The sequence below is a fragment of the Haemaphysalis longicornis genome, unplaced genomic scaffold (assembly GCF_048455015.1).
Source record: "Haemaphysalis longicornis isolate Haplotype H1 unplaced genomic scaffold, Haemaphysalis longicornis Haplotype H1 scaffold_4, whole genome shotgun sequence".
NCBI classification, from domain to species: Eukaryota; Metazoa; Arthropoda; class Arachnida; order Ixodida; family Ixodidae; genus Haemaphysalis; species Haemaphysalis longicornis.
The window spans coordinates 29,010,041-29,037,647 of NW_027526361.1; the positions used below are offsets into that span (position 1 = coordinate 29,010,041).

The 27,607-nt window shown below is 45.1% G+C and overlaps 1 protein-coding gene across 1 annotated transcript; it reads left to right on the plus strand.

Moving 5' to 3' along the window:
• The first annotated feature begins 120 nt into the window (after nt 1–120).
• On the plus strand, nt 121–24,141 carry LOC144178424 (bifunctional purine biosynthesis protein ATIC). The gene is made up of 19 exons (XM_077706276.1): nt 121–280; nt 1,659–1,785; nt 2,990–3,066; nt 4,038–4,104; nt 4,772–4,860; nt 10,206–10,284; nt 12,214–12,286; nt 13,479–13,635; nt 13,962–14,087; nt 15,251–15,358; nt 16,006–16,091; nt 18,310–18,399; nt 18,704–18,832; nt 19,188–19,280; nt 20,451–20,524; nt 21,182–21,290; nt 21,393–21,452; nt 22,038–22,133; nt 23,821–24,141. Exons 1-19 carry the CDS (start codon nt 259–261, stop codon nt 23,938–23,940), a joined length of 1,782 nt encoding a protein of 593 aa, XP_077562402.1. The 5' UTR covers nt 121–258; the 3' UTR covers nt 23,941–24,141.
• The last annotated feature ends 3,466 nt before the right edge of the window (nt 24,142–27,607 follow it).

The following is a 27,607-nucleotide window of genomic DNA, read 5'->3' on the forward strand; positions in this document are numbered from 1 at the left end:
TTTTAATGCATGATTTGCTACAATTGGCGCTTGCCTGCTCGTCGTGTTGCATACGCCGTTTTCAGAAGCCGACATTACGTGTCACACTACCGGGTTATTACATGGCTCGGATATTACGCGGAGACGGCTATCAGTTTATCGGTAGGGTCGGCCCATACCCTTCTCGCAGGAACTCTCGCCCAAACTTCTTTGCGGCCGGGGATCTTGTGTCGCCGGCTCCGCTGGATCACTTTTCCTCTTGGAAGCCGATCAAGCACGATGGCAGGCACCGGTGAACTCGGTACGAACTTTTTCGCACCTACTTGCAATGTGGGCGTGGTAATTATCCAAAGCACGTATAGTACCTGTGGCGTGGATTAACACCCTTCCAGCGGCTGAGAAAATTGATGGGATAAGTATACAGTATAGCATCCTCAGCGACTGCTAAGCCGCTACGTGTTGTGAATTTGTTGATTTTGTTGCTTGTCGGGCAGTTCATATGTAAATTCGACAGTGCACGCCGTTCCTGCGGCCATCCCAGAGTCCCGTGCTTCCGGTTGTTCTTAATTTTTTGTGAAACGTTATCCGTATTCGCGCGCTCGCACGCGCGGAAGTACCCCTTCCGGTTTTGTGAAGTGCCAGTCATGCACTGATTAGCACAAAACAAGTGTTTAATAAAAGTGCATGCATTCATTCTTTAATGTTGTTTAGTTTTGACGAGGAAAAGTAAAAAGATAACGCCTCAAACGCTCATCGCGTCCGGGCGACCTTGAGAATGAGGCGCGCAGCGTGATCGCTCAGTGACCGCTTGGTCATCTTATGACCCCTCGGTGCCCTCGGCCGATTTAGCAGAAGCAGCTGAGGGCCGTTTCGGGGGCGGGTCCACAAAGCAGTTTATGCCGCCTAGCTTGCGCGGTAGAACAGAACTTCCTCAGCACGTAAACATGTTTACGAATCGGAAACTGCATTAAACATTTGATTGCGATTGGCTCTGCTGTTTGTCACAGCCAATCACAGACGCCTATTTTCAATGGCGTCAAATTCCTTACAAGTCGCGTGCTCGTCGAAAATCCATATCCGCAGAGTTTTTCCGCAACCGCCAACGTGGAACCATACGCGGGAACTGTTAAACGTAATTAAAAGCAGCCTGTTCATTATGCGGTCACAAGATTTTTCAGTGACGTTGTCTTTTTTAGTGACGTTTGACATATGTCAACCGGTACCTCCAACTGAGCAACACGAGTTACCCATTTCTGGAAAAAAAAAAAAAAAAAAAAAAAAAGAAGCTGCAAGATGTTTTTATTTATATTTATTACTGGATTGAGAACTCCGTTTGTATGTTCTGGCCCAAGGTACCAAAAAGTATCCCCCACCCACGGTATCTAAGAAATGAAATGAGAGAGAAAGAGAAGGAGAATAAACATGTCTTTAATTTCGAGCCTAATGGTGCAGGATGGGGAGATCACCGGTGGGGAGCGTCCGCTATTACGGGATGCCCTGGTCATTGCTGGCTTCTTGTACCCTCCCTATCAGCATGCGCTGGGTCGAAAAAAGAAGCGAACCACTGGTGTCTTCCGTAGACTGAAAAAAAAAAAAAAAAGTACTGTTGTGCCCAAATGATACCACCATTTCACCTGCACCTGCTTGAATGAACTGAGCAGAGTTTGTGCTGCATGCAGCCATCCTGAGTGTTTCCAATAAGACTGGCCTGCTGGACTTGGCCCGCAAACTGCAGCAGGCTGGCTTGCGTCTGGTGGCATCGGGGGGCACGGCCAAAGCCATTCGGGACATTGGCCTCCCTGTGAGGTGAGCAGCCCCACAAAAAGACCCCGGCCTTTTGCTTTTACTTCGATGCAGCTCTTGTGCCTAACAACTCAACATGTCTGCTGTTTTGTACGCGTCATATAGCTGGCTGATTTTCTGAACCTAGATTTTGTCTCAAAATTGTTCGTGTCTTATAAGACTAAAGAAATTCTCCTTGAAAAGCTTTGATATGTTGTGAAAAGTTTTATCGAAAGCGTCATAATTTCTGAGACTTAAGTTCAGAAAGTGCCTATATAGGGAGGGCAGCACAGCAGTAGTTCTGCACAGAACTGTAATAAACAAGCAAGGTGTCAGGAGAGTTTACCTTAAAAGGGCTAGCTGTTGGCCTGTGACAGCTAGTCACAGGAAAAAGGTAGCACACAGGACATACCCACCACAGAAATTTGGCCAAGACACGCACCATAAGAAAAACATTGCTACTGAGGGAAGAAGAAATGTGTGTAAAAGCTTGCAAGATATTCAAAGGCGTTGCTCTCGGATACAGCTATCAAGGTAGTGCGGCATGCACCGACTTCAAGCCAAGTGAGATTCTCATCTGAGTCTTCTAAGTTTAGTCTTCAGTTTCATTTTCTCTCGGTGATGTGGTCCAGAGAGGCTTCTAGCTGCGTGCATAGTTGTGTGCGATCAGCGTGTCAAACGGAAACTAGAACTGATAAAGAAATGAATTCTGAGAACAGTTTATAGAAGTTGTATACGTACAACCACAACATTTGCAGTGCATTCAACCCACCCGATGCAGTGCGTCTGCCATTACAAACTGCACGTACGTCAGCCAGTGATTTACTGGAGTTCAGATGTTTTCTCGTATACGCACTCTTTACTGGCAGTTTTCATAATATGTTCATATAGAATCGTGGGGAAACAATTAAAGTGCATTTTTGTGGAGCATTGCATAATTATTTGACTCAGATTCTGTTTGGGCTAGTTGGTGATACTAGAGCATTGACATGGTTTACTAAAAGGAACAGAAGAACTGGTTTGGCCCATCGGAATCTCAGGTGGGCATTTTTTACCTGTGTGTTCACCCAGGTGAACACTTGGGCATCGAGATTTGGTACAACTTGGAATTTTGGTACAACTTCGAAAAGATGAGATGTGCACAGTACACTATTTTTAATGCTGGTGTTTAGCATAAGAGTTTTCTGACATTATATATATATATTTACCACCTATTTGCTGCTTGCAGGGATGTGTCTGAAGTGACAGGGGCACCTGAAATGCTAGGTGGTCGAGTCAAGACTCTGCATCCAGCTGTGCATGGAGGTAGGTGCATACTTCGGAAATCGAATCATATGGGTGCATCATTTATGAGTGAATCTTCCTTGTGCATCCATCCAACGTACTAAGCAGGCCTTATACTATCAAATGTTTCTTGAGATCCTTATTGCAATGATGTAAGTGGCTGGCATTTAGCAATCAAAGCTCACTCTAATTCAGGTTGTTTGACTTCCTGCTGATCAGTAGTAGTAACCATAACCTTTTGGTAATGCTAATCTAACTTTTTAGCCTCCCCTGAGTTCGCATAGATGAATATGAGTACATGATTGCTGGCTGGCTGTTGGTCTAGCTGTTGAGGGCAGAGAAAAAAATCCAGTGCTGCCAGTCTGAGTGGTCGTTTTTGATCCGGTCAGGTAACTGTGATGAAATCGGTGCCTCCATATTCTGATGGGCCTTTTGCTTCATGTTAAGCAGTAGGAAGCAGCCTTCAACTACTGTATTGTGGCCTGAATGCAAGGGGAATTGTAACTCATGCAACAGCCTTTGATATGACAGCCTTTGATGAAGGTGATGATGCAGAAGAAGATGACGATGAAATACATACACCCAGCGTATTTATTTGTTTCATAGTTAAAATATTTTTGTATCAATTGACTGCAGAGAGAGAGAGAGGAGAGAGAGAGAGAGCTATGCATAAATGTTGGATGAACACGCGTTCATTAAGAGAGAGAGAGAGAGAGAGAGAGAGAGAGAGAGAGAGAGAGAGAGAGAGAGAGAGAGAGAGAGAGAGAGAGAGAGAGAGAGAGAGAGAGAGAGAGAGAGAGAGAGAGAGAGAGGAGGGAGGGAGGGAGGGAGGGAGGGAGGGAGGGCTATGCATAAATGTTGGATGAACACGCGTTCATTAAAATCAAAGCCTTCAGGGAGTGTTTCAAGGCTGCCTTGTGGTCCTGCCAAAACAGTGAAGGGGAACAGCTGACCTCTCCTGCACCCTTTGTCTTTGTTGCAATGCTGACCAGGCATCCTGGCCCGCAAGACAGACAGCGACCTTGCAGACATGAAGAACCGGGGCTACGACTATGTCAGGTTGGTGATTTGGCTGCGCGGACGCCAAATTTCCTTGAATCATCTGTGCTCTTCAGTTTTTTTGATCTCGTGTCAATTTGGTGGTAGGTTCTTGTGCTGCCATTCCTTAGCAAACCTGAGCTCACCCAGTTTTTTGCTGGAGGCAGCCGGTGCTTTGTTTCTGTAACAAGTGCCTTTGATCTGCACTAATGTTTGGTAGTTAAAACATAGCCAAATGGGAGTTGAATGAATTATTGACACCCCCCTACTAATGCCCTCTGCTAGAGGGCCTTTGGGGGTAACCTGAATAAATTGCCTTCAGTTAGGGATGGGTTCTCGCAGAAATTTTCTGAAGGGAAACAATGTAACTGCACCAGGTGTATCCAGGGGAGCAATGGAAAACAACTCTTGTTTTAAAGCAGGGGGGTGGGGTGGGGGGGAATGGAAGCCAGGAAGAAAATTTCTGCAATGATTAGCCATTTCTGAAGAATGCCTAATCAGCCCCTGTGGTGATCTTAAAGTGAAACTGAAAGTCCTTGTAGTCTCGGCTCGTAATTGAGGAAAGGGAAGAACAGCTTGTTCAGGCACATGCTCGCATGAACCGACTGGTGGATGAGACACTGTGCAGTGTGTGTGTGTGTGCCTGGTAGGTAGCGCTGACGTGTGTGTACTTGGATGTGCTTCGCAGTGTGGTCGTGTGCAACCTGTACCCCTTTGTGGAGGCGGTCTCCAAGCCCAACACCAGTGTGGCTGAAGCTGTGGAGCAGGTGGACATTGGTACGAGCACGGGGGCATGCAAAAACTTTTGCCGCGGAGTAGATGAAAGGCCTAGGCACTGTCAAGTTGCTAGCACAAGAAGAGATTCGCAGTATTCAAAGTTTTCGAGTGATTGAAATTTACGAGTAATATAGAACCATAAATTTTTGGGCACTGCCAGATGATGATGATGATGATGATGATGATGATTTATATTGGTTTCCCCTTTGTATCGGGGTGATGACATGTCATCTTACCAAAAAAGACTAATATACCTATGTTTTACACTTTTGGTTCAATACTAGCGCTGCTTAGGGCAGGCACAAAAAGCTTATTAGGCACAAAATACTTTTTTTTTTCTGTTACAAGTGGTAACTGTCCTAGGCAATATTCCCCTCTCTGCTTTTCGTCCACCAGCATTCTAATCTTCTTTTCGTCCCCTCGACAGCCTTGAAGTTAACTTCTTTTGTGATACCCTTAAATTCTAAGGCTTCTGACAGCCCAATATTCCCTTCATGTAGATTTGGATGGATACCCTCACATTCTAGCACGATGTGCCGCATAGTTTCTGTTTCTTTTCCGCAGACCACGCATAACCCATCATTTTGTGAATACTTCCCCACAAAACTCTTAGTTCGCAGGCAACCTGCTCTAGCCTCAAAAAGCAAAGCACTGCCCTGGGAATTATCGTAGAAATTTTCCTTTCTGATGATCATCTTCTCAGCCCTGTACATCTCTAACGACGTTTTGGCTTCCATTTTTTCCCTCCATTTATTCGTTTCAATCTGCCTTGCCTCTTTTTTGGTTACCTTGGCTGTTTTGGATTCCCCACTGTTCTTTCCGTATTTCATCGTTAGCCTTCTAGTCTTTCTTAACCACTGCGTGTCCACGCTTTTCAAGTATAGGTACCTAAAAACCTTAGCTGCCCACCTTCGTTGATCCATTGCCCTCAACCTCATCTCAAAGCATATTTTACTCTGAGCTTCTCTAACTTCAAACGACGCCCAGCCCATATCTCCCTGAACTGCTTCGTTAGTTGTTTTTCCATGCGCGCCTAAGGCCAGACGTCCTACCGTTCTCTGGTTTACTTCAAGGCGTGATAGAACGTCTGATTTTAAGCAGAGTACAGCATTCGCAAACGTGAGACCCGGAACCATTACTCCTTTCCACATTCCTCTTACTACTTCATATTTGTTATACCCCCACAGAGCTCTATGCTTCATTATAGCTGCGTTTCGCTTTCCCTTAACCTTAAGTTGCTCCTCGTGAGTACTTAAGTAGCTATCCCCTTCGTTTATCCACACTCCCAAATATTTATATTCCTTGACTCTAGGTAATTCGCCTTGCTGGATAGACACTACGTCGGTGGTAGCGTCATTGAAAACCATTATTCCTGATTTTTCTGCACCGAAATTTAACCCGAGGTCAGTGGCTTCCTGGCCGCAAATATTTATTAGCCGCTGCATATCGGTTTGGTTATCAGCTAAAAGAACAATGTCGTCTGCGTATAACATTCCCGGAATATGCTGTTGTACCACTTCGCCTTGCAGCATATGGGTTAGGCTAAACCCTACTTGACTTTCTTCCAGTTTCTTTTCTAACCCTGCCATGTAAAGCATGAACAGTATTGGGCTCAAAGGGCATCCCTGTTTCAGTCCCCGATGGATGTTGACCTGCCGGGCGCATTTCTGTCCTTCCCAAGTAAGGTGCACTCTATTGTCTTTATAGATTGCTATAAGGAACTGTACTAACTCGTCATCTAATCCCTGGAGTTTCAACATTCTCCACAGCCGTTCTCTGTTTACGTTGTCATATGCCCCTTTAATGTCCAAGAACGTAATCCATAGTGGTCTATTCTGTGCTTTCGCAATTTCAATGCATTGCGTTATCACGAACAGATTGTCATCCAGTCGCCTGTCTTGTCTAAATCCATTCTGCAGTTCCCCAAGTATTTCATTTTCTTCCATCCATGCTTGAATTTCTGATTTTATCGCCTGCATTACGAATCTATACACCACTGACGTTACTGTGAGTGGTCTGTATGACTCAATACTGGCTTTGTCTCCTCTGCCTTTATATATTAAATTCATCCTACTTTCTAACCAGTCCTCTGGTACTTGTTTGGTTTCTATTACCTTATCTATTGCCCTCATAAACGATTCCTTACTTTTAGGTCCAAATAGGTTTATCAGTTGCATTGGTATTCCGTCCGGGCCCACTGCTGTCTGAGGGGAAACCTTTTGCTCTGCTTTTTTCCAATCAAGGTTGCTCAAACTTATTTCCCTTTCCGCAGTCTTTTGTGGCGCTGATGTTATCGGTGCCGGTTTCCCTACCACTATTATCCTAAACTTCTCACTAATCACTCGATGAATATGCGCCAACGCGTGCTCTCCTTCTAAATGTTCCCCCTCCTCATCAATCAGGAATTTTTGATGGTTATCGTTTTTTGAGCTTAGTGATTTTACATGGTTCCAAAACTTCTTGGATGCGCTTTTGTCCTTCTTCCGTATTTCTGCCATCCATTGTTCGCTTTTCTGCTTGATCTTCGCTTGCACCATTTTCTGCACTTCTAGTTTTTTCCCATGGTAGACATCCCACTTTTCCTTCACTACCTCCGGTTCCATACTAGTTCTTTTTGCTTCTCTATGTTCTCTCGACGCCTTTCTTCGCTGGTCGATAGCCTCTTTTATTTCCTTATTCCACCAGCTTCTCGGCTTTCTCTTCCCTTTCCATCGGTTTCGTTCCTTTTCTTCATTAATCTTACCCTTTATGGACGCAATTATTTCATCGTAATCCCAATTTTTGCATGGGTATTTTTTTGATTTCATCTTCCAATCTATCAGCGATGATCTTTAACTGCTCATTATTCAAATTATTTCCTCCTATTGTACCTATTTCTGCATTTGTCCGGGTTGCGCCTCCAAAGTGCAAGCTAAACCGCTTGTGGTCGCTTCCTAAGCTGTCTGTTCCATTTTCATCTATCCTCATTTCCCGCAGCCTTCCGTATACTGTCTCGGATACTAAACCGTAGTCTATGCTGGACTGCCTGTTACCGCTTTTCCACGTTATTTGTCCGTCACACTTGCTTTCCGTGTTTACTATTACAAGCCGGTTTTCCTGACATAGATCTATCACTAGAGAACCGTTGTGGTCTGTGTATCCATCCAAACCTTCTATATGGCCATTCATATCTCCAACTATGATTATTTCGCCCAAATCTTTGAACTCGTTTATATCTCTTCTCAAACAGTTTACCATTTCCTCATTTTCTTCCTTAGCACTACTTCCGGTCCACAGATACACCACTCCTAACCATGTATTTTTCCCCTCTATGGTGCCTCTAACCCATAGATGCTCTTTACAACTTTCATGCACTCTCTGCCAGTCGGTCCCTTGTTTAATGAGCATGCCAACACCTCCCCCTTTCTTCATTCCTGTGGTCCTGTTGCAACCTTCCCAGACATAATTGTCTATGATAGGTGGGGCTTCTAGGTCCCGGAGGTGAGTCTCGGCTAAAGCGTACACGTCTATTCCTTCCCGTTCAAGTTGCTTTTGAATTTCCACCCACTTATCTGGCTTTCTGCCTCCCTGCATATTTATGTAGCTGATTAAATATTTATTGCATTTGTTTTTCCCTCTCCGCTTACGGGGTCTGTTTTTGTCGTTTACAGAGTTGTTTGCTCCATTGTTTCCACTTAAATGGCTTCTGTCAACGCTCTCAGTTACGTCCGTAGGTTCTCCGTTTAGCTCTAGGCCTGGCTGCCTCCCCGCGTTGAGTGTGCATGTGTCTCTTGCTTCCCCTTTGTCTCCTAGTTTGCCTTCCTTAGCTGCGCGGGGCCCCCTAAAAAAGCTACCGCTCTCCCACCTAAGCGCCACCCCACCTCGTTTCCTAGCCTGGGGCTGAAGTGAATCCCGTCCCACTGAAAAGCTTGCCTATGTCCGATGCTGCCCACTACCCTGTTCACCAGATGACATGGGAACTTTCAGGCTTCACTGCATGGCATGCTCTTGTAGGTTAGCTTTCTGGCACTACGCTCAAGCTTTGCAAAAATGCCTAACACGTGTAAACCTTGTGTGTAACGAGCATTCTAGGCATGTTGGTGATCCATTACTTAAGTGCGATTGTGCAAAACAACAGAGAAGGGACACACACAGTGCAAATTTCCAGCGAAATTTAGTGTCTCTGTGTCACATTATGTACTGAAATAGCAACGACTGCCAGCGCATGCACTGTCATTGCTATTTCAGTGTTAGTTTTGCACAGTGCGGGATTAAATTTACTTGGAAGTTTCTGGTATGTGTGTGTGCCTGTGGCTGTGTCGTTTTGTGCAGTCGTACTCGGCTATTACAACTATTAGAACCCCGTTGATACGTTCTCGGTTCATACGATTTCCCGGTTAGTACACTCTCAATTGTGAACGCTAAAAATTTCCTGTAGTACGTTTCTTACGGATAGTATGTTTTCCTGGATGGTACGTTTCCCCCTTGCGTTTTTTTTTTTTTTTGACGTATCATCGAAGTTTTAATGTTAATCTAAGTGGAACACCACCTTTGTAAAGCAGGTTTTGTGTCAATGCAGTGGTACGAGTGAGGAATCATAAGTTATTTGCTGCCAATGCTTGCAGCAAGGTGCTGGTCATGCCAGGCAGTACACCTAGCACAGGCCCTTTTTCAATGACTGGAGGAACTGCAGCCAGTCAAATATACTTCCTGCATTCGCAGCATGTTGAGGAACCCACATTTCTTCATGACAATATATGCCAAATTTTGTTCCGTTGCTGGACCATCTTGCCTTAATCTTTCACTTCTAATTTTTTGTACCCCCTTTTTTAATCGGGAACTAGTAATGAATGCTGAGAAGGATGTAAAACCCTGACTACCTAAGTTGTCTTTTTTGAAGCTGTTTTAAAAAGTCCACATGCACTAAAGCAAGGATATTGATATTTGAAAATATTCAATATTTGGTCAGTTTTTACCATTCATATTTGAAAATATTCAAGTTTGAAAATATTTAAATTTGATATTTGAAAATATTCGATTCAATATACAGTCAGTTTTTACTATTCATATTTGAAATATTCAATTTGATTCGCAGTGAGGTTGAACTATTTGTATTCAATTTGCAGTCCCAAACTTGATACTCTCACACTTCTAATATTTTTAACTAACTGTAAGCTTTGTTTTCAAATTGCTTAGCAATACTTAGAATGGCCAACATTTTGTGCCCTTCGTCGAGGTGTAGCTTTTAAGCGTAGTCCAGGTTGTGTGGGCCTGCCAACGTGATAGGGTGTGTGCCCTTTCCTTAAGCTTCTTCTTTGCATTATCAGCTGCAATATGCGACCCTGCGCTGCTTCCTCCTTTTTCAGGTGGTGTTACTCTCCTGAGGGCAGCTGCCAAGAACCATGAGCGCGTGACTATCATCTGTGACCCTGCTGACTACGACGGGTGAGCTAAACCCACTGCATCTCTCCACTACTTTTCCCACTCCACACGACTGCTGATGAAGGCAAAATACAAGGCCCGCCTGTACTGGATGCAGGCGCTTGTTAAAGGAGCCATGAAGAGAAAATGCAAGTTGGTTTTATTCGAAAGATTTTGTGTTTTATAGTGCCCCCAGCGCTTGTCCGGATACAAACGATGCTTTATTCACTGAGAAATTAAACAATTCAGGTTAAAATTTTGATTTTCCCGCTAAATCGTTTGTGTTCGGGGTCTGCAATGACATCACAGGAACCGACCGCTCTGCAGCCTAGAATACCTTCATTCACGCATCCGCCGTACAGGGTCGAGACAAGTATACGCTGGCGCCGCCATTTTGGGTCGCTCGCTCGCCACCGAAGCAAGTCATTGTGTCAAAACCGCTCTAAAATTATCGCCGCAAAGCGGTTTACTAAAGAATTTTGAATCATATTGTCTGTTTCGCGTTGCTAGGTCTCGTGGGAAACGAAAAGAACAACGCAATGAGCACGTTGGCCCAATCGCGGCGGCACGGGACCGTTGAAAGGTTGTCTCCACCCTGTATAGCGGTGTTGGTTTGTTCCCGCGTTTCTTTACGTTTCCCGAACCTAGATGGCGCCACCATACCGTGGCAAGCGTTTGGTTTGTTTTTGCCCGTATTTAAACGTGGCTTATTTTTGTTCTAGGAGAAAATATTCATTCCCTGAAACAGTGCTCGCTCGACAACTGTGGTCACGTAAGACACCGTTGCTTGCGTCAATCGGCCAGTGTCGTCTGAGACAACCCCAAGCCCCGTAGTGCTGTGCAGCTAAATCAAGCATGCTGTGCGCAGTACGAACAGCAGTACGCATCAGTACTTCTATGTTTACATGTGCTTTCGTAACTTCCACTGTTTGTCCCATCATTCTTATTCCTTTGTAATGAATGCGCCCTAAATTTACGCGCTAATCGCTCGTTCGGCTAGTTTGTAAGCTCTACCTAATTTGCGTCTGCTTCTGCCGGCCTCCGCCAATCGCAGAGCTGAGCTCATGTGACATCATAGGTTCAGTTGCGGGAAATGAGCTGGTGGGTCGCATGGCCATTTCCTTTTTTCATAATTATGTAGCTTATTTGACCGAAGTTTACGTTAAAAGTGGTGTCAAAATGATTCTAACGAGGCAATCTTTTGAATGAACCAAACTTGTATTTTCTCTTCATGGCTCCTTTAAAGAAAAAAAACCCAGGTGGTCTAAATTATTGTGTAGTCCTTCACTGCCGCATGCCTCATAGCCCATTCAGCAGCAGCGGCAGTGAATTTCAGTTTATAAAAATCAGTTCCACTTACATGTGTTTTGTACGAGAAGGTGAAACTGGTGTGGATCTTTGCGACCACAAAAAGCCCGACATGGACACTGAGAACTCCATGGGAATCTGGCGATGTCCACAAAAGATTGGCTGCCTGGAGCACGCCAGTTGTGACGGGTGCGTGCAACAAGTTCCTCGCAGCAAAGCATCGATAAAGTAGTGGGACGAAACCCACAGAGTGACAAAACTGCGAAGCAAGCTCAGGCTGGCTGTGGACACAGAAAGATGTCACTTGGTTGCATAAATCTTTCTTTTTAGTTTAGTTTGTATACACACATGAAATGTTGATGTGAAAAATAAATGCCAGAAAAGTCAGTCTAGTCTAGTCTAGTGTAGGGAACGGTGACGGCTTTGTGGTGTAGGCGAACTACTAGATGCTTTTTTTTTTTTTTTTTTTTTGAGACTATTGTAAGAGAGGGTTGCGCTTTTCTGTTTTCTCATATTTGCTTTTATTATGAGTGCCAATAATGCAGCGTTCAAAGAACGGGGTAAACATCAGCATCAATTTGAGGCATGGTGACAGGTGCAATGTGGGTGCATGTACATGATGAGGGCCATCTATTGTTTCTTCAGGGTGGCCCAAGAGTTGCTGTCATCTCCTTTGCGCCAAACCTCGCTGGAGACAAGGAAGCGACTGGCTGTCAAAGTACGCTCAGTTCCCTGCTTGCTGCGCATGTGTGTGTCCGGCAGTCTGACATGGAGGCATTTCAGCAATGGTCAGACACAATGCTAATGTGTGAAATGAAAAAAAATAATACTGTAATTGTTGGTGCAGACTCTTCTAACATCCAGCTGTAGTTTCAGGACCAGTGTTTTGTGCATAAGGGGGTGAAAAGTTGCAAGGTTGGCAAGAAAGTGCCTTTAAAAAACTTCAAGAAAACACCTTTACAGGGGCCATGCAGACAAAATGCAAGTTTGTTTTATTCGAAAGATTTCGTGTTTTATAGTGCCCCTAGCGCTCGTCCGGCAGCAAATGATGCCGTATTCAGTGCGAAATTGATCAATTTAGGTTAAAATTTTCATTCTCCCGCCAAAGCGTGTGTTTTCATGATGTCTGCCATGAAGTCATGAGTGCGAGTATTCAAACGAACTTCCAGTGTGTCTTTCGGCTCTACAGCCTTGCTTACCGTTAGTCCTTGAAAATGGCGCTACCATAGACAGCTGTGGACCGTTGTCCACTGTTGTTTTGTTTTTGACCGTGTTTGCTCCTGGCTTGTTTTTGTTACGGTAGAAAGTAATCGTATCGTGAAACATGGGCCAGTATTCTCTATAAACAGGGTCATGTAAGACAACGTCGCTTTTGCCAATCGGCCAGTGTCGTGGAAGACCTCCACAGGGATGGGCTGCTGTGCAGCTAAAACAAGCATAGTATGCCCAGTGCCAACAGCAGTGCGCATCGGTACTTCTATGTTTACGTGTATTTTCGTAACTTTCATTGTTCACCCCACCATTCTCATTGCTATAAAAGGGATGTGCCCTAAATTTAAGCGCAAATATCTCATTTGGCAAGCTTATAAGCCCTGCCTAATTTGCGTTTGCTTTTGCCGGCCTCAGCCAATCGCACAGTTGGTCATATGACATCATAGGTTCTGTTGCGGGAAACAAGCCAGTGGGTCGCATGGCCATTCCCTTTTTTATAAAGCTTATTTGAGCGAAGTGTGCGTTAAAAGTGGTGTCAGAATGATTCTAACGAGGCAGTTTATCGAATGAACCAAACCCGTGTTTTATCTGCATGGCCTCTTTAACCGACCATTGCCCTTGCGCACAAGTTCAGCAGTATCAGTTCCTGCCGGGCATTGGGTTGGTGGTGCACCCGCTGACTGTCGGTTGTGGCGCAGGCGTTCCTGCACACGGCCCAGTACGACGCGGCCATCTCGGACTACTTCCGCAAGCAGTACCTGAGCGGGGTGGCCTGCCTGCCCCTGCGCTACGGCACCAACCCGCACCAGGTGCCCGCCCAGCTCTGCACAAGCCTTCCCCAGCTGCCCCTCTCCGGTAGTACTCCCCTCGCACCCCTCCTCTTCTCCTTCAGGCCGTTGCGTGGGTGGAGGGGTCAGAGGGCACAGAGATGTACTACCCAGTTCAAGATGACAGGCGGCAGCAGAAAAACAAAAACGTGTTTATGGCAAGTGCCGAAATTTACTCCTAGGTACTTCAAATTACTTCAAATGCAGTATTGCAGAATAGGAGCTGCTGTGGCAACTTATCAGTGTCTCAAATCCAGGGTCACTCATTGCTTCCGAGCCAATGACAAGGGTTGGCATCGCATCACTAGTGTGGCTGTGTTCATCTCGTACCAAACTGTCACGCAATGTGTGCAGTGCTGAACGGATCTCCTGGCTTCATCAACCTGTGCGACGCACTCAATGCCTGGCAGTTGGTCAAGGAGCTCAAGGCTGCCCTGGGCATCCCGGCGGCAACTTCCTTCAAGCACGTCAGTCCTGCTGGTAAGAGGCTGTCATTCGTGGCAGAGGAGAGGTCGCCTCCTGCAGAGCACGTTCGAGATGGTCACCAAAGACGTCTTTTCACAAGTAGCTGGACATTCCAAGTAGTGGTTAAAGATGTCGAAAAGTAGTTGTCAAACCTCCTAGCGAGTGTAATTGCCAGCGTTGTTATAATGGTTGAGCTGTACTCCCATTCCACAAGTTATATTTTAATTGCCTCTCTACCGTTTATGGCCTAACGAAATTCTACTCCAATCGAGCTATGTTAGCTTGAACGGTAGCTGAGAACCAACATGCAGTGCCTGATGCTGAATTCAGATGCTGAAGTTCTGTACAAGTGCTTAACTAATGTGCTGCTTCTCTTTTAGAGTGCCGCTCTTAGGTGTCCGTTCGTGTGTTGAGGGGCGTTGACGTTGCCATCGGTGTAACTGAGTGAACAGAGAGCATAGGGGAGGGTGAAAGGGATTAATGCAGGGTGCAGGGGAGTTTTGATGACTGTTACAGTGAAGAGAGCGCAAGGACGAAAGCGGAGGAATGTAGTGGAAGGAGGGAAGCGGAGGAGGGTATAATAAAAGAACAAGGAGGAAAGCAGAGTGCCCCACGAGATGTGCTCCACAGCAGTGGCCTGCTAAGAAACGGTGGCAGAATAGCGCACCACAGTCCATTCACCATTGACTTCATCGCTAAGGTAGGTGGTGAACGCGTCCACTGATATTGTAGCTGGAAACACAGAGATCTATCAGCTGAGGTCTCTCGTGGTGCCAAAGTACGTACGTCTCTCTCAAATTCTCTTCCTCAGTATGTTGCAGAATTGAAATACCTAGAGAGTTGTACTCAAATTTTGCACTAGGGGATTTTGCATCGCAATCATTGGTGATAATTTAAGCGCTGCAAGAAACCCAGTGGCATCTGCTGCCCTCCACACTGAATTGTTGTGAAGTCAGAACAACACCAGTTCCTCGAAAGTGCAGCGGAAAGAGTTAATTCCGGAGAATTTTGCTGGCTTCAAATAGTTCCCATCTTAGTGAACCACAGACACGATAACCTTTGATCGTTCTGCCTGCTTTGCTCACAAAGGGAAAGCAGGAATAGTAATAGTGGGGCTTTTTTCTAACGGGCTTGGGGAAGCAACAAGGTGCGTGACCTGTGGTGCCCTTTTTTTCAAGGTGCTGCCGTGGGTGTGCCGCTGTCACGTGACGAGGCCAAGCTGTGCATGGTGGACGACCTCTTCGATGAACTGACACCCATTGCCACTGCCTACGCCAGGGCCCGAGGTGAGCCACCTGTGTAAACAGCTGTCGCATTAGCCCTTGTGCAATATTGCTTCGTGACACGTTTTTGCTGGGCCTTCATTTCACGAGCACCCGGTAATTATAGTTGCATGTCTTGCATCTGCCATCAGCACATCCTTTTTTTTCTTCTTCAACTTCTGTTTCTGTATTGTTATGGTAGAAGGAAAGGAAGTGCAGTTGAATTCGCTGCTCTGAAGTGTTGCACATTCAGAATTTGTCCTTTATTAATTGTAAAATAGTTTTCGTTGTACTGTCCATGTCAAATGAAATCCAAGGTTTGATGAAATCTCGTACGGTCAGGTAAAAGGTTCATAGTTAAAAAACTTGTGGTCACTGACCGAAGGTTTATTATAAGGGGTAACAAAAACGTTGCGGCTTCCGTACGGAAGCCTTGTTCACTGAGTGAATAAGCCCGAAACACGAATTTTTTAAGTGTGTTGAATTAATCGCCCCAGGCATCTTGCATCTTGCCTCGGGCATCTTCATGTCGACTCGTAACTAGTAACAATTTCTGAAAAACTCAATTCGGCTGGCCTCCCAGTTTCTTTTTTATGTCCATTGCCCTTTCTGCTTTTCCAAGGTGATGGGCTGATGTAATGTGGTTTGCTTCTGCCCTTCACTTTCGCCAGGTGCGGACCGCATGTCCTCGTTTGGCGACTTCTTGGCCCTGTCTGACGAGTGCGATGCTGTGACTGCACGAATCGTGTCACGTGAGGTACATGGCTGATCGTTCCTCTGGGTGTGGTAGACCACATTGCCCTTTCCATTAGTTAAAAAGGAAATAAGACAAAACGTGTTTTTTAAACCAATGAACTCAGTTTAAGATACAGTGTTTACTCGCATAATGAACCCACTCGCGTAATGAACCCTCCCCCCACTTTTCTTGTTGAGAATTTACTTTTCTGTCACTGAATAAAAAATGCGGCGGTAATGTTTTTATTTAAGCATGGTTGCTGATGCTGTAGGCGATCGCAGTAACTTGATATCGTGCTACAATACGCGCAGAAATGCTAAAAATGTTCAAGAAAAAAAAATCCCATCAGTAGCCGGAGATGTGAGCGCGAATGCCGTGGCTTAGAATTTAAAAATTGCGTGTTTGCGGTGCGCCACCTGTTGAATGCAAAACAAATCTTACACCATAAAAACGTTGCGGCATGCGAACAAAGCACCAAACGTACTCCGCACTTCTTCCCTGCTATTTGATGTTTAATCTTGTTCCGCCGGCATGCGAACAAAGCACTAAACGTACTCCGCACTCCTCTGCTCTTGCTGTTACGTGACTTCGCCATTACGCTCCGTGGTTTTGTTGTTCAGCTGTGTTCCAACCTTTTTTTGTGGTCCTGCTGCGTGGCGTTCTAAACTACGGTGGCGGAGCATGCGCTGCACATGGAAATGGTGCAGCTGTGTGGCACTTCAGTGTTGACCCAGTGCGTGTAGGCTATGGGCGAAAACGAGAGGTTTTCGGGCAGTGAACAGGGGTCGCCATGCGTTTCGTGGGCCCAGAGGAAGTTTGCCAGCGTCGGAAAAGAAATTTCGATTGCCTTGACGGCACGGAAGACGGTGCCGACAAGTGTGGCCGCAAGTGACTTCAGTGAGGAGGGAAGCTCCATGGCGAAGGGACGCAATGGCGAGTTGCAAATAAAATACGCGTTTTTACGAAAATGGTAAGGCTCTGTATGTAAGCGCTTCTCTTAACTTTATTGTATGAAATTTCAACTTTTAAAATTCTCTTGCAATTTTTTTCCCGCATAATGAACCCTCCCCCCAAATTCATGCTGAATTTTCCGGAAAAAAAGTGGGTTCATTACGCGAGTAAATACGGTATTCAAGTACACAGCTGTAGAATATCTGAAAATATTGAATCTCTTGTATGGGGGAATTTATGGGGCCCTAATGATATAGAAAGTGCAATCACGGCAGTGTGTTTTAGTTTACACGCTTGCTTTACAATGGTGGCTGCAACCGCACAATGCAACACACTGAATTAGTGATGTGCTCCAGCCACTGGTAGTTTGAATTTGGCACATTCTCTTTAGAGTAAGGATGGGTGGATATTCGGTGTTGTCAAATATTCGATCAGATTGCTCTCTATTCGTTATTCGCTCCGATCCAAATGCAGGTATTCGATATTTTCGAATTATTTGGCGCTGTCGAATAGCCAGCCATAGCCAAGCTTTTGAAAAGTCAATCCTTCCGAGACGTCATCCCAGGCTTGTCCTGAGGCCTTGCCAATGTGGGCTTTTCTATCATCAGTGCCAAGTTGTTGCCTTGCCTAGAGGTGTGATGAGCTCTCGGCCGCCATCGCACTTTCCGTTTGGGTATATATGTAGCACTAAAATTTCTGGAGCTAGCTGCGTGCCATTCGCAAGTGAAATTTTTTCTCTATTCATTTTAGTAATGTAACTCAACTAAGTTTGTAAATAGGCATAATGCAAAAATGGGTGGGATGGTTCACTGCACTTCGAAAGGTTACTAGTCTTTTTTGCTGCTGCAAAATTTTTCGTTCTAAACTTTGAATGTTGGTCCCAGTTACGTGAAACACGCATCGTAAAGAGAAGCACTGCGAGGCTTCTTTCTAGCTTAATTAAGCTTCTGACTGTCCACTAACCAGTAGGCTTCAGTAGTTGCTAGCACCATTTGTGGAAATTGCAATTGAAATTTTAGCTAGGGTTGTTTGGGGCATAATTACGTAATGACACTTTTTAATCAAAAGGCTAACTGTTATAAATAAAAGGGTACAAGCTGTACAAAGTTGGCACTTTCATACCAAAAACTGCAGCATGTTGCTGGGCACTTCTAATAGAACTTTCTCCAGAAGCCACAAAAACCAGCAATTGTGCATTCTAATGCCCTCCAGCCCTAGTTAGGCCTGCACCATTGATGCAGTGTGGTGTGCAGCTCGTTTGCTTGTGTCTTGTGGTCATCTTGTGCAGGTTTCTGATGGGGTGATTGCGCCTGGGTACTCCCAAGAAGCCCTGGCTATTTTGGCCAAGAAGAAGGGGGGAAACTACTGCGTGCTGAAGGTGAGTCCGCCCACGTACGACGCATTCCCGATAGCCACTAGGAGGAACACCTGATCATTTCCTTCAAAGGCACACGGAATGTAAGGTGGTGTGCTATGATGAATTGATGAATTTTGCAAGGGTGATCTGTAAAGTCTTAATTGTAGCGTGTGATGCTGCACCCTAAAGCAATACAATTTTTGGGTTTGCAGCATCTGCTCCTGCATTTTGTTTGCCTTTTTCTTTTTTTCTTTTTTGACACTTTGGGGTGTGGATTCCGAAGATTGCTCAGTGTACGAACAGAGTTTTTTTATGTTTCCGTCAGATTGATGCTAGCTACGAGCCAACGCCCATGGAGTCCCGCACGCTGTTTGGACTGACCCTTGAACAGCGTCGCAACGATGCCAAGATTGATCGTGCACTCTTCACCAACATCGTCTCCAAGAACAAAAGTGTAAGTAGGCGCACCACCTTGAGCACCTCATTAGACCAGGCAATTCAAACTTTCAATTTTTTTAGTATGACTGCCAAATTCGAAGCCTTGGCTAAAGCAGTCGATTCGAAGCAAAGGTAAGTGTAGATTGATTGGTGTACGTTGTCTAGAGCAGCAAACAATTTTTCAGAGATGTAACACTGATTGTGACATTAGCATTTTTACCTAAAAAAAGTGTCTGCTCTCATGTTTAGTGAGATATCAGGCTGCCTGTCATTGGAGAAAAGCCTCTTCCTTTTTTGGGAGTGCAAGTGCTTGAACGTAAATAACAGTGCTCTGTAAGCTTATCTGTGGGTGCGAATGTTCTCGTGCCCAGCTCCCAGAGTCCGCCATCCGGGATCTGATTGTGGCCACCATCGCACTCAAGTACACCCAGTCTAACTCTGTCTGCTACGCCAAGGACGGACAGGTGGGTGTTAACCTTCTCAGTATGCATCGCAAATCTAAATTCCTTCTTGTGTGAATTATGCAGGTGCACTAGAAAGTGGCACAGTCTTTGTTGTTTCATTTTTTGTGCTTTTACCTGCATGGAATGTTACATGTACCATTCAGCTAACTGGACACAAGTGACAGTATGTGTTCCCTTTTGCAGCACCTAGTACCCCTGTCATGCAGGCACTTTCAATTACAATTAAGTCAAACTTGATTGAACTGAATATGCACCGGGAGCTGCTACATGGTCAGCTTTAATCGCAATCAAACCTAATCCTGGTTCCCCAAGTGCGATTGAAGTTTTCATGCTATGTCAGAAGGGAGCGATGGTAATCTCATTCCCACTTAGCAGTGCCATGGTAGGCAACAACTTGAAATAGCGCCACAAATTTGATCACTAAGTTCGGGTAGGATAAACATGGGGTGCTTACAAAATTGTATTTGTACTTTCGCAACACTGCTGTCCGCAACCGTCGTCAACAAAAATGGCATCACCACATGTGCCACCATAACGTCATAGTCGTAGTGTCGTAGACAGCATCATAGACATGTCATAAAATGGTGCCATAGGCATGGTTGTAGCAAGTATAGCAGTTATTGTCAGTGAATCTTTCAGTACTGTCACTGTTTATTTATTTGTTTAAAAATACCTTACAGGCCCCTATTGCAGGGCATTGAGTAAGGGGGGTAACATAGGGTAAGTGTCGCGACAGAATTGTCAGATAACATCACATTTCGAATGAACAAATGTTGTTCATTTCCAATTTGTCGAACGAATGTTGCGACAAATGGGAAAAGGAAATATGGCGGAAGCCAGCCATCATTGCAAAAGAAAGGCTCATACACCACAACACAGCATGTCACTATCATTGCAACCACGCTACAGTGCAGTACTGCTAGCGCTGCTGCAGATTTGGCTGATACCTGCTATGTGCAGGCACAGTACTGCCTGACTCCTACATCCAGAATCTGTTTTTCACATCATCTGGCATCCTAGTGCCTTTTTTTCATTGGACTTGAAACAGGCAGTGTAGGAGTAGCGACTCATGAAGCATGCTCGAAAAGTCAATCCTGATTCTCCTCCATATGGACTGAAAGAGCACGCATTTGTCTGATGATAAACTAAACTCTGATTTTGTGCTTGCAGGTGATTGGAATCGGCGCTGGCCAGCAGTCCCGCATCCACTGCACACGCCTGGCTGGTGACAAGGCTAACAACTGGTGAGTTGGTGCTCTTCATGGGTGTCGTATTGTTTGCCTCAAATTGGGCGTAAAACTGTAACACAGTGCCGAACTTTCACAGACAATCCGTGCAGTCATGTGATTGTGTCAATTCACGGGTGCCATTGTTGCCCCCAGATGTTGGGAGAGAGGTGATTAACGGCAGAAGATGCAAAGTGTTTTGCCCTTGTTGCATTCACTGGCTTCTTTACTCTCCTGTTCTGGCATGTATTAAAGCAGACATGGGCAAGGGAAAGCTCAAAGGGCACTCAGTGCACCTCTTTTTTTCCTCTGGGTCTGTTTTCTGGCTACAGAATGTGAACTCTATGCATCCACCAACTAGCATGTGCCTGCCTAGTGTTTTGTTCAAATAGGCATCGTGCAAGTGCTTGCCTGTTAAGTACTACGGTTGCTTTGAGCAAAATAGTATGTGTGTGGACACTCATTCCACTAGCATCCTTGGTTTAGCTATCTGTGACTTTGCAGTGCAAATGTACTATCGGAGGCAATACTTTTGTTCTGACGATACATGGGTATACGTCGTTACAAGTCATCCATGTATCATTATACCATACATCTTGGGAGGGTGAGTTTCGGGGACATACCGTAGGTGCCAGTGCACTTGTACTGAGGCCGAATGCTTGTTGTTACCACCAGGTGGCTGAGGCAGCACCCCAACATCAAGAACATGTCCTTCAAGAAAGGCGTCAAGCGTGCCGAGATCTCCAACATCATCGACGTCTATGTGGGCGGAGTCTTTGGACAGGTATGGCCATGCCCCTGGTCTGTCCTTTGGAAGTTTCTTGCTCTAGAGGGTGTTTTTGTTTCACCGTAATGCTTTTCTCTCCCTCTCTCTTGTCATACATAGGATATGCCACTGGAGCAGTACCACAACTCTGTTGAGAACCCAGTGCCTCAGCTGACTGAGGTGCGTACATAGCGGAGCTTTCGGAAATCTTGGCACTTCATTGTTTTCACGATTTCAATGATATTGAATTTTGTCATTTCAAGGTATGACTGTGCAGCAATATGGCTGCTTGATCTGTATTGTTCTAAAAACCCCTTGTGCCAAATAAGGTCACCTAAGGTAACTGATAGGAGGACTTTTCTGCAACAGCTGACATGAACATCAACCCTGCAGTTATTAGCCACAACTGCTCAGAAATTTTCTGTAGTGGCAATGATGTGGGAGTGCTACCGTAACTAACGGCACTAAACAATCGTTAATGCAGCTTATAAAATGTGCAGCGATGAGTTCGCAAAATCTGGTCTGGATGTCACCTTGTTTCAGCGGGAATGTGAAATTCTGGGTTGCAACAGTCAATTGAGAAGTTTCGCACGCACACTCATTCAAGATTAGGAATGAATTCTAAAAAAGAACCCTGTCCGATACACCCTTGTTTTTCTGACTGCGTGTCATTGTCCGTGCTCCTCTCAGTTTGTGCCCACTGCAAGACTGCAGTGTGGTGATCAAGAAAGACGTGGGGTGCAAATCAAATTTTGCTCATTGCAGGAAGAGAAAAAGGCCTGGATCTCCAAGCTGTCGAGTGTGGCCCTCAGCTCGGATGCTTTCTTCCCGTTCAGGGACAACATTGACCGTGCACGCCAGGTTACCGCCCTTTTTGCCTTCATTACAGTACATATTATATTCCTAGGTTGAGGAGGGACTAGCTGTAGTAAACTAGCTCTAGTAAAGCAGTTCCCAAATGTTACTCGATTGTAAGGGTTTTAGTGTCAACTGTGATAACATTTGTGTTGCATGCTGTTATAGCTCTGTGATGTGTGCAGTGAAACTTGCAATTGTTGCACTGTCTACATTTATCACTGCCAGTGCAGGGGCTTTATGATGTGCATTACCTATCGCCTGGACATACAGGCTTTCTCAACAAACAGCATTTTCTGTTCTTGTTTGGCAGTTACCTCAAGCAGCGACTAAATAACATGCAACCTTGCCAATGTGGCGGTAGGGAAATTTGGCCTAGATGAGCACCAGGCTCAGTACGTCACCACAGTGACTGTTTTTGTGATGCAGGAAAGTCTCCTTTGTGGGCAGAATTTTGCATGTGTTAAAGATTGCAAGGCAGTTGAAATTAAACTCTTACCCTCCATTATGGCTATTAAGCTTCATAGCCCAGGTATCACAATTTTTCGACCTTGGCTTTGTGAGCTGCAGTAACAGGCAGTTGCACTCGGTGCAACTCAATGCATGCCGAACAAACAATTCTAAGAGGCTTCCTTACAAAACATTATGCATGTGCATATTTTTTCTAGCATGGGAAGGGCAGTAATGACAGCTTGGAACGCCTCTGACCAGCTAGGAAATGAAAGTGATCACACTGTCCAAAGCTATCCTCAGTGGATCAATACAAGTTTAGGTTGTGCGATACTCAGCTACGCCCAGAAAAGTAGCACACTAGCCAGTGTTCTTTGACAATGTTTGGGCATTCCAGAAAAACCTGGAGATTTGCACGGTTTTCTTCAAAATATTGCATACAAGGTATGGGCGTTGCAACTGTCGCCAAAAATCCCTGCCAGGCAAGCATATACACTAACCCGTTGTCAAATGGAAAAAGTTTTTGCTGTTTCGTTAGCTGCATGTGCTTCAGGTTATTAACTTTGCCTAATTAGATAGGCACTTTGGTTTTCTTTTTTTTTTCACTGCACCCCATAAAGAAACACAATTACACCATGCTGTTGATGCTTCGCAAATACATTCTTCGAGGTATAAATCTCTGCATGCAAAATGCAGCACAGGATAGGTGTACTGTAGGTAGACCTGACGAGCAGTCTTATTGTTTATCATTCTTCAGCCATGCATTCCTGCATGCGGTGCCTTGTACATTTAAAGCATATATCGGTGATTTACAAGGTAAATTAGCTGTTGTAGGTAAAATTTGGCCCATGACGATAGAGCTGTTTTTCTGAATGAGCTGAGAAACAAATTCCAATGTGTTTGAAATTTTGGAGACCTATAAAGATTTATAGGTCTCCACTACAGCGCATTTTGTAACTCAGGTTTAGCCTCCTCAGCCTTATTTAGCCTCTGTCCACTGCTTTGTGGCTGTAAGGAACACATTTTTCTGTATTAAAAAAAGTGCTAAGCACAGTTTGCGACAAGCTAGCTATCAGTGCAAGGTAGAAATTTCTAGTCATCGTATGCCTCAAGAACTCTGTCAAATGCTTTAATTTCTAGCAGCGCATCTGTTATTTCAAAACTTAAGGCCCTGCATCCATTAATTACTCCAAAAGTGGGGTTGGGAGCCACTGTACTGAATGCCTGTGCTGGATTTGTGCAGAGCGGTGTCCAGTACATAGTGAGCCCTGGCGGTTCCACCAATGACCAGGGAGTTGTGGAGGCTTGCGACGAGTACGGCATCACCCTGGTGCACTCCGGACTGCGGCTCTTCCACCACTGAGCCACCGCTGCAAGACATGCTCAGCTTTATCAGAGGAATCCGTTCCTCTTGCATTTTGGGGCCAAGCACAACTGATGGGGAGTGTGCGAGTGACTTAATTTTGTTGCAGCTATGTTACACACTCGGTGTTCACGTACGGGGCAAATAATTGCATGCATTATACAGAGACTCAAAGCATGTACAATAAAGATGTTGCAAGTTAGTGGGAATGTGCCTGTCTGGTGATGCTACTGAACCCAAAAGCTGTGCAGTGTATGCCGGTTTCAGAGACATAATTTGTACATTTCATTCTTCTTTCCATGGCTTGTTTGGGTGACCTAACTTTTCTTTCGGGGTGCTAGATCATCACTGGGAGCTTGCATTGCTTGTACACATTTTTGAACTGACCATCGCTGGAACACCAAGATAACAGAATGGCTACTTGACAGCAGGAAGCAAGGCGAAACGTAATTCAGTAGTGGGTCGAGTTAAATTTGGTGGCACAACGGACTCAAGTGGTGCAGGATAGGAGCAGCTAAGTCAACAAGTTTCTTTCCACAGTGGCGTAGACTTAGAATAATGTTGATAATTTGACTGTCATTGGTGGTCACAGGAAAAAAGTTTATTCCTCTTAGTTCACTTCTCACGTTAATTAGTTCGGCCCACCCAAGACCAGAATCATTGCCATAGACGTTGCCAAAAAAAAAAAAGGGGGGGGGGGGGCTCACTGTCCATCATGAGTGGTGGATTAGATTGTCTTTCTGGAGAAGAAAGGTTGTGGTTGCTCTCTGGAAATGAGGAATGTAGTTAATGGCATGGTTTTTCTTTTCTATGTTAGTGGCCGACACAATGGCCCTCACTGCAGTTTTCGACTTGCCTATTGAACTGTTCTTCCACACTGCAGTTACGAAAAGCTTCACTGGACCACCATGGTAGTGAACCAATTTTTAAATTGTGTTTATTCTTGCCCTTACTTCATTGTCACTGGGGCCTCTTCAACTTTCCCAGCTTCACAGGAGTGCTTGCACCCGCATCTCTCTGCTGTTTCTCGTACACAAACACCTTCCTTCTATGTATATCATCTTTGCCAGTGATGCGGACCCGCTAGTATAACTTAAAAAAAAATCAATCTGAAAGACTCCACAATGCCTGGATTTTTCCATCTTTCTCATACCCAAACTTGCAAGAGCTGCCAAGATGTTCATGCGTTGACATGAAAACATGAAAGTACCTAATTGCCGGTAACCTACATCCCATCACATCGTCCACAGTGTGGAACTGTGGACAGTGTGGTGGGATGAAAGTTTTTGTGCGATCTACACCACCTAGATCGTTTGTTTTTGCCCCAAACTGGGTCATTATCGAAATTTTTCACCCCCACTACAGTGCCTAGAATATATTCTAGGCACTATACCCCCACCAACGATCCTACGATAGCTGTTAACACTAACACAGTGGACACCCTGCTCCTAAATGCACTTTTCAGTAGATTCATCCAACCGTGGTTTGGACTCCCATGCGGTCTAGCACGAGCAGTGCGGAAGATAGGCCTAACGCGACCTCTGCACAAGACCCGCAAAAAGACCAAGACTATCCCCAATGAAGAGTTCATTTCGTCCTTCGCCCACGCCTCCCAACAAGCCTGGAGCCTAGAGCCCGTCCTGCATGGAGGACATTTTTCTTCCTCCATGCCGTCCTGCGCGCCTTACACTGTTCGAAACTGCTCGAGGCAACCGAGAACTGTTCCCGCCATTGGAATAAAATGCAGAGCTGGTCTGGATCAGTTCTGAGCAGGCTTCAAAGTGAAATAAAATAGACCTAACTTAAACGAGCTCATTTCTTTCTTTTTCACTTGACCGACTAGACGTCCCTACGCCGTTGTATGCTTTCTTTGTGTGTCTACGTCTTTATCTTTTCTTTAACCAGTTTTCTTAGCGACAAAAACAATCTTACTACAGTTTAGTTCGCAGTTTTCGAAACAGTAAAATATGACAAGTATAAAGCTACAGAAGTCCTTCGCAGCTTGGATGCTTTTGTTTTTCATTTTCAAATCAAAACGTTTATTCTTATGCCTGCCGCGTGCACCCGAAACTGTATGCCCGCCCTCTCCCAAGTTTTCAGCTCCATTTTGTCAAAGCTGTGTAACGAGAAGTTTTTTTCAATTAAAAGAAGCTTAACTTCCTTATACATTAAAGTAGACAAAACAAAAAAGTTTGAGATCTTGTTATTTGTGAGAAAAAGCCAAAGGCGCAGTGGTTCCCTTTCGGTTTTAAAGCTTTTACGAGGCCGTCGCCAACTTCTCGAAAGCCTGTTCTTATCGAAATCCAATTGGAAGGATATTTTATAGGCAGCGTCTTCTGCCACGCGCGTGGCACCAGCCACGCCCCCCTGGCAACGGCTGCTGCCACGCGTGACGTCATAATGACGTCATAACATTAATAATTGTCATTATTTTGTGTAGTGTAGTCCGAAATACACATTTTTTTTATTTGCAGTACAAAATAACGCACCAATGAACTGCTAAAACTTTTCTAAACAAACAATTTTTGTTCTTGCGGGAGCAGCCGGCGATGCCAGCCAACGTTACTATCTAGTAACGTTGATGCCAGCTGCCGTATCGCGTACATGGAGTCGCGCATCCGAAAGCGTGACGAAGCTCCGATTTTTTCGGGCCGACAACGTAGATAAACCGAAGTTCATATTGTTAGAAGCACTATCTGAAAACGTGAGAAAGTTGCTTGCGATTATGTATTGCGTGAGGACCCAGCCAGCCTTTCCAGACCGCAGCAAAATAGCCGCTCTCGAGTAATGTTGACCCGTGACCGCTTGGTTATGCTTGGTGTACGCCGATGGTACCTGCGTACAGTTTCAGCGTACGTGAGACGACATCGCACAGCCGACTGGCCCCGTTCGAACAAGCTACGTTCCACACAAGAAAAGACACAGTCCGAGCGTAATTCTCTGACCCTTCCGACGCATGTCGGCGCGGCGGCATCTGCTATCAACAGTTTGCACCCCGGCAAGTCGAGAATGCTTAAATGGGCGACCTGAAATCGCGGTGTGTGTTCTCGAAATGAAGACAACTTAGCAGCGCCAATAGATAATCAGAATGTACAGTGCCGAGGACGAAGGGTAGTGGCGGCAACCGTTTTTTACTAGGCACATGTGCGCATTACAATTACAGACAATTTCGCCAAGAATAGGAAAGGTAATCTTTGGTGTCCCCACACATGTACCACGTACGTACCACTACAGTAGATCTCCTCATCTGAAATATTAGCAAGGAAAACTTCCGAAAATCGGGAAGTTCTTATTTTCTAGTGGGCGAAATTGTAGCTTAAAATTTGTTTTACACCCACGATACGTTTTATGAGCAGAAAAGTCTTGTGAGCATGCGCCACAAGCATCATAATTGCGTGACATTGAGCGCTTAAAAAGATTTCCTAGTAGAATACAAAGATTTCGTAGTAGAATACATGATTCTACGACAGTTTAGGACCTGCGACCTTCAAAAGGTAGACTAGCTAGACACTTCATCTCATAGCCACTGCACTGGTATAACTTTCACGTCTCACTGTACCGTGGTGTACGCTATGTTGGCCAGACTTGACTGAGTCCCTCATGCAAAGGAAGTTAATTCAGGACACCCAGACAATAGGGTCAGAGAAGAGGCTGTACAGACGGTAAT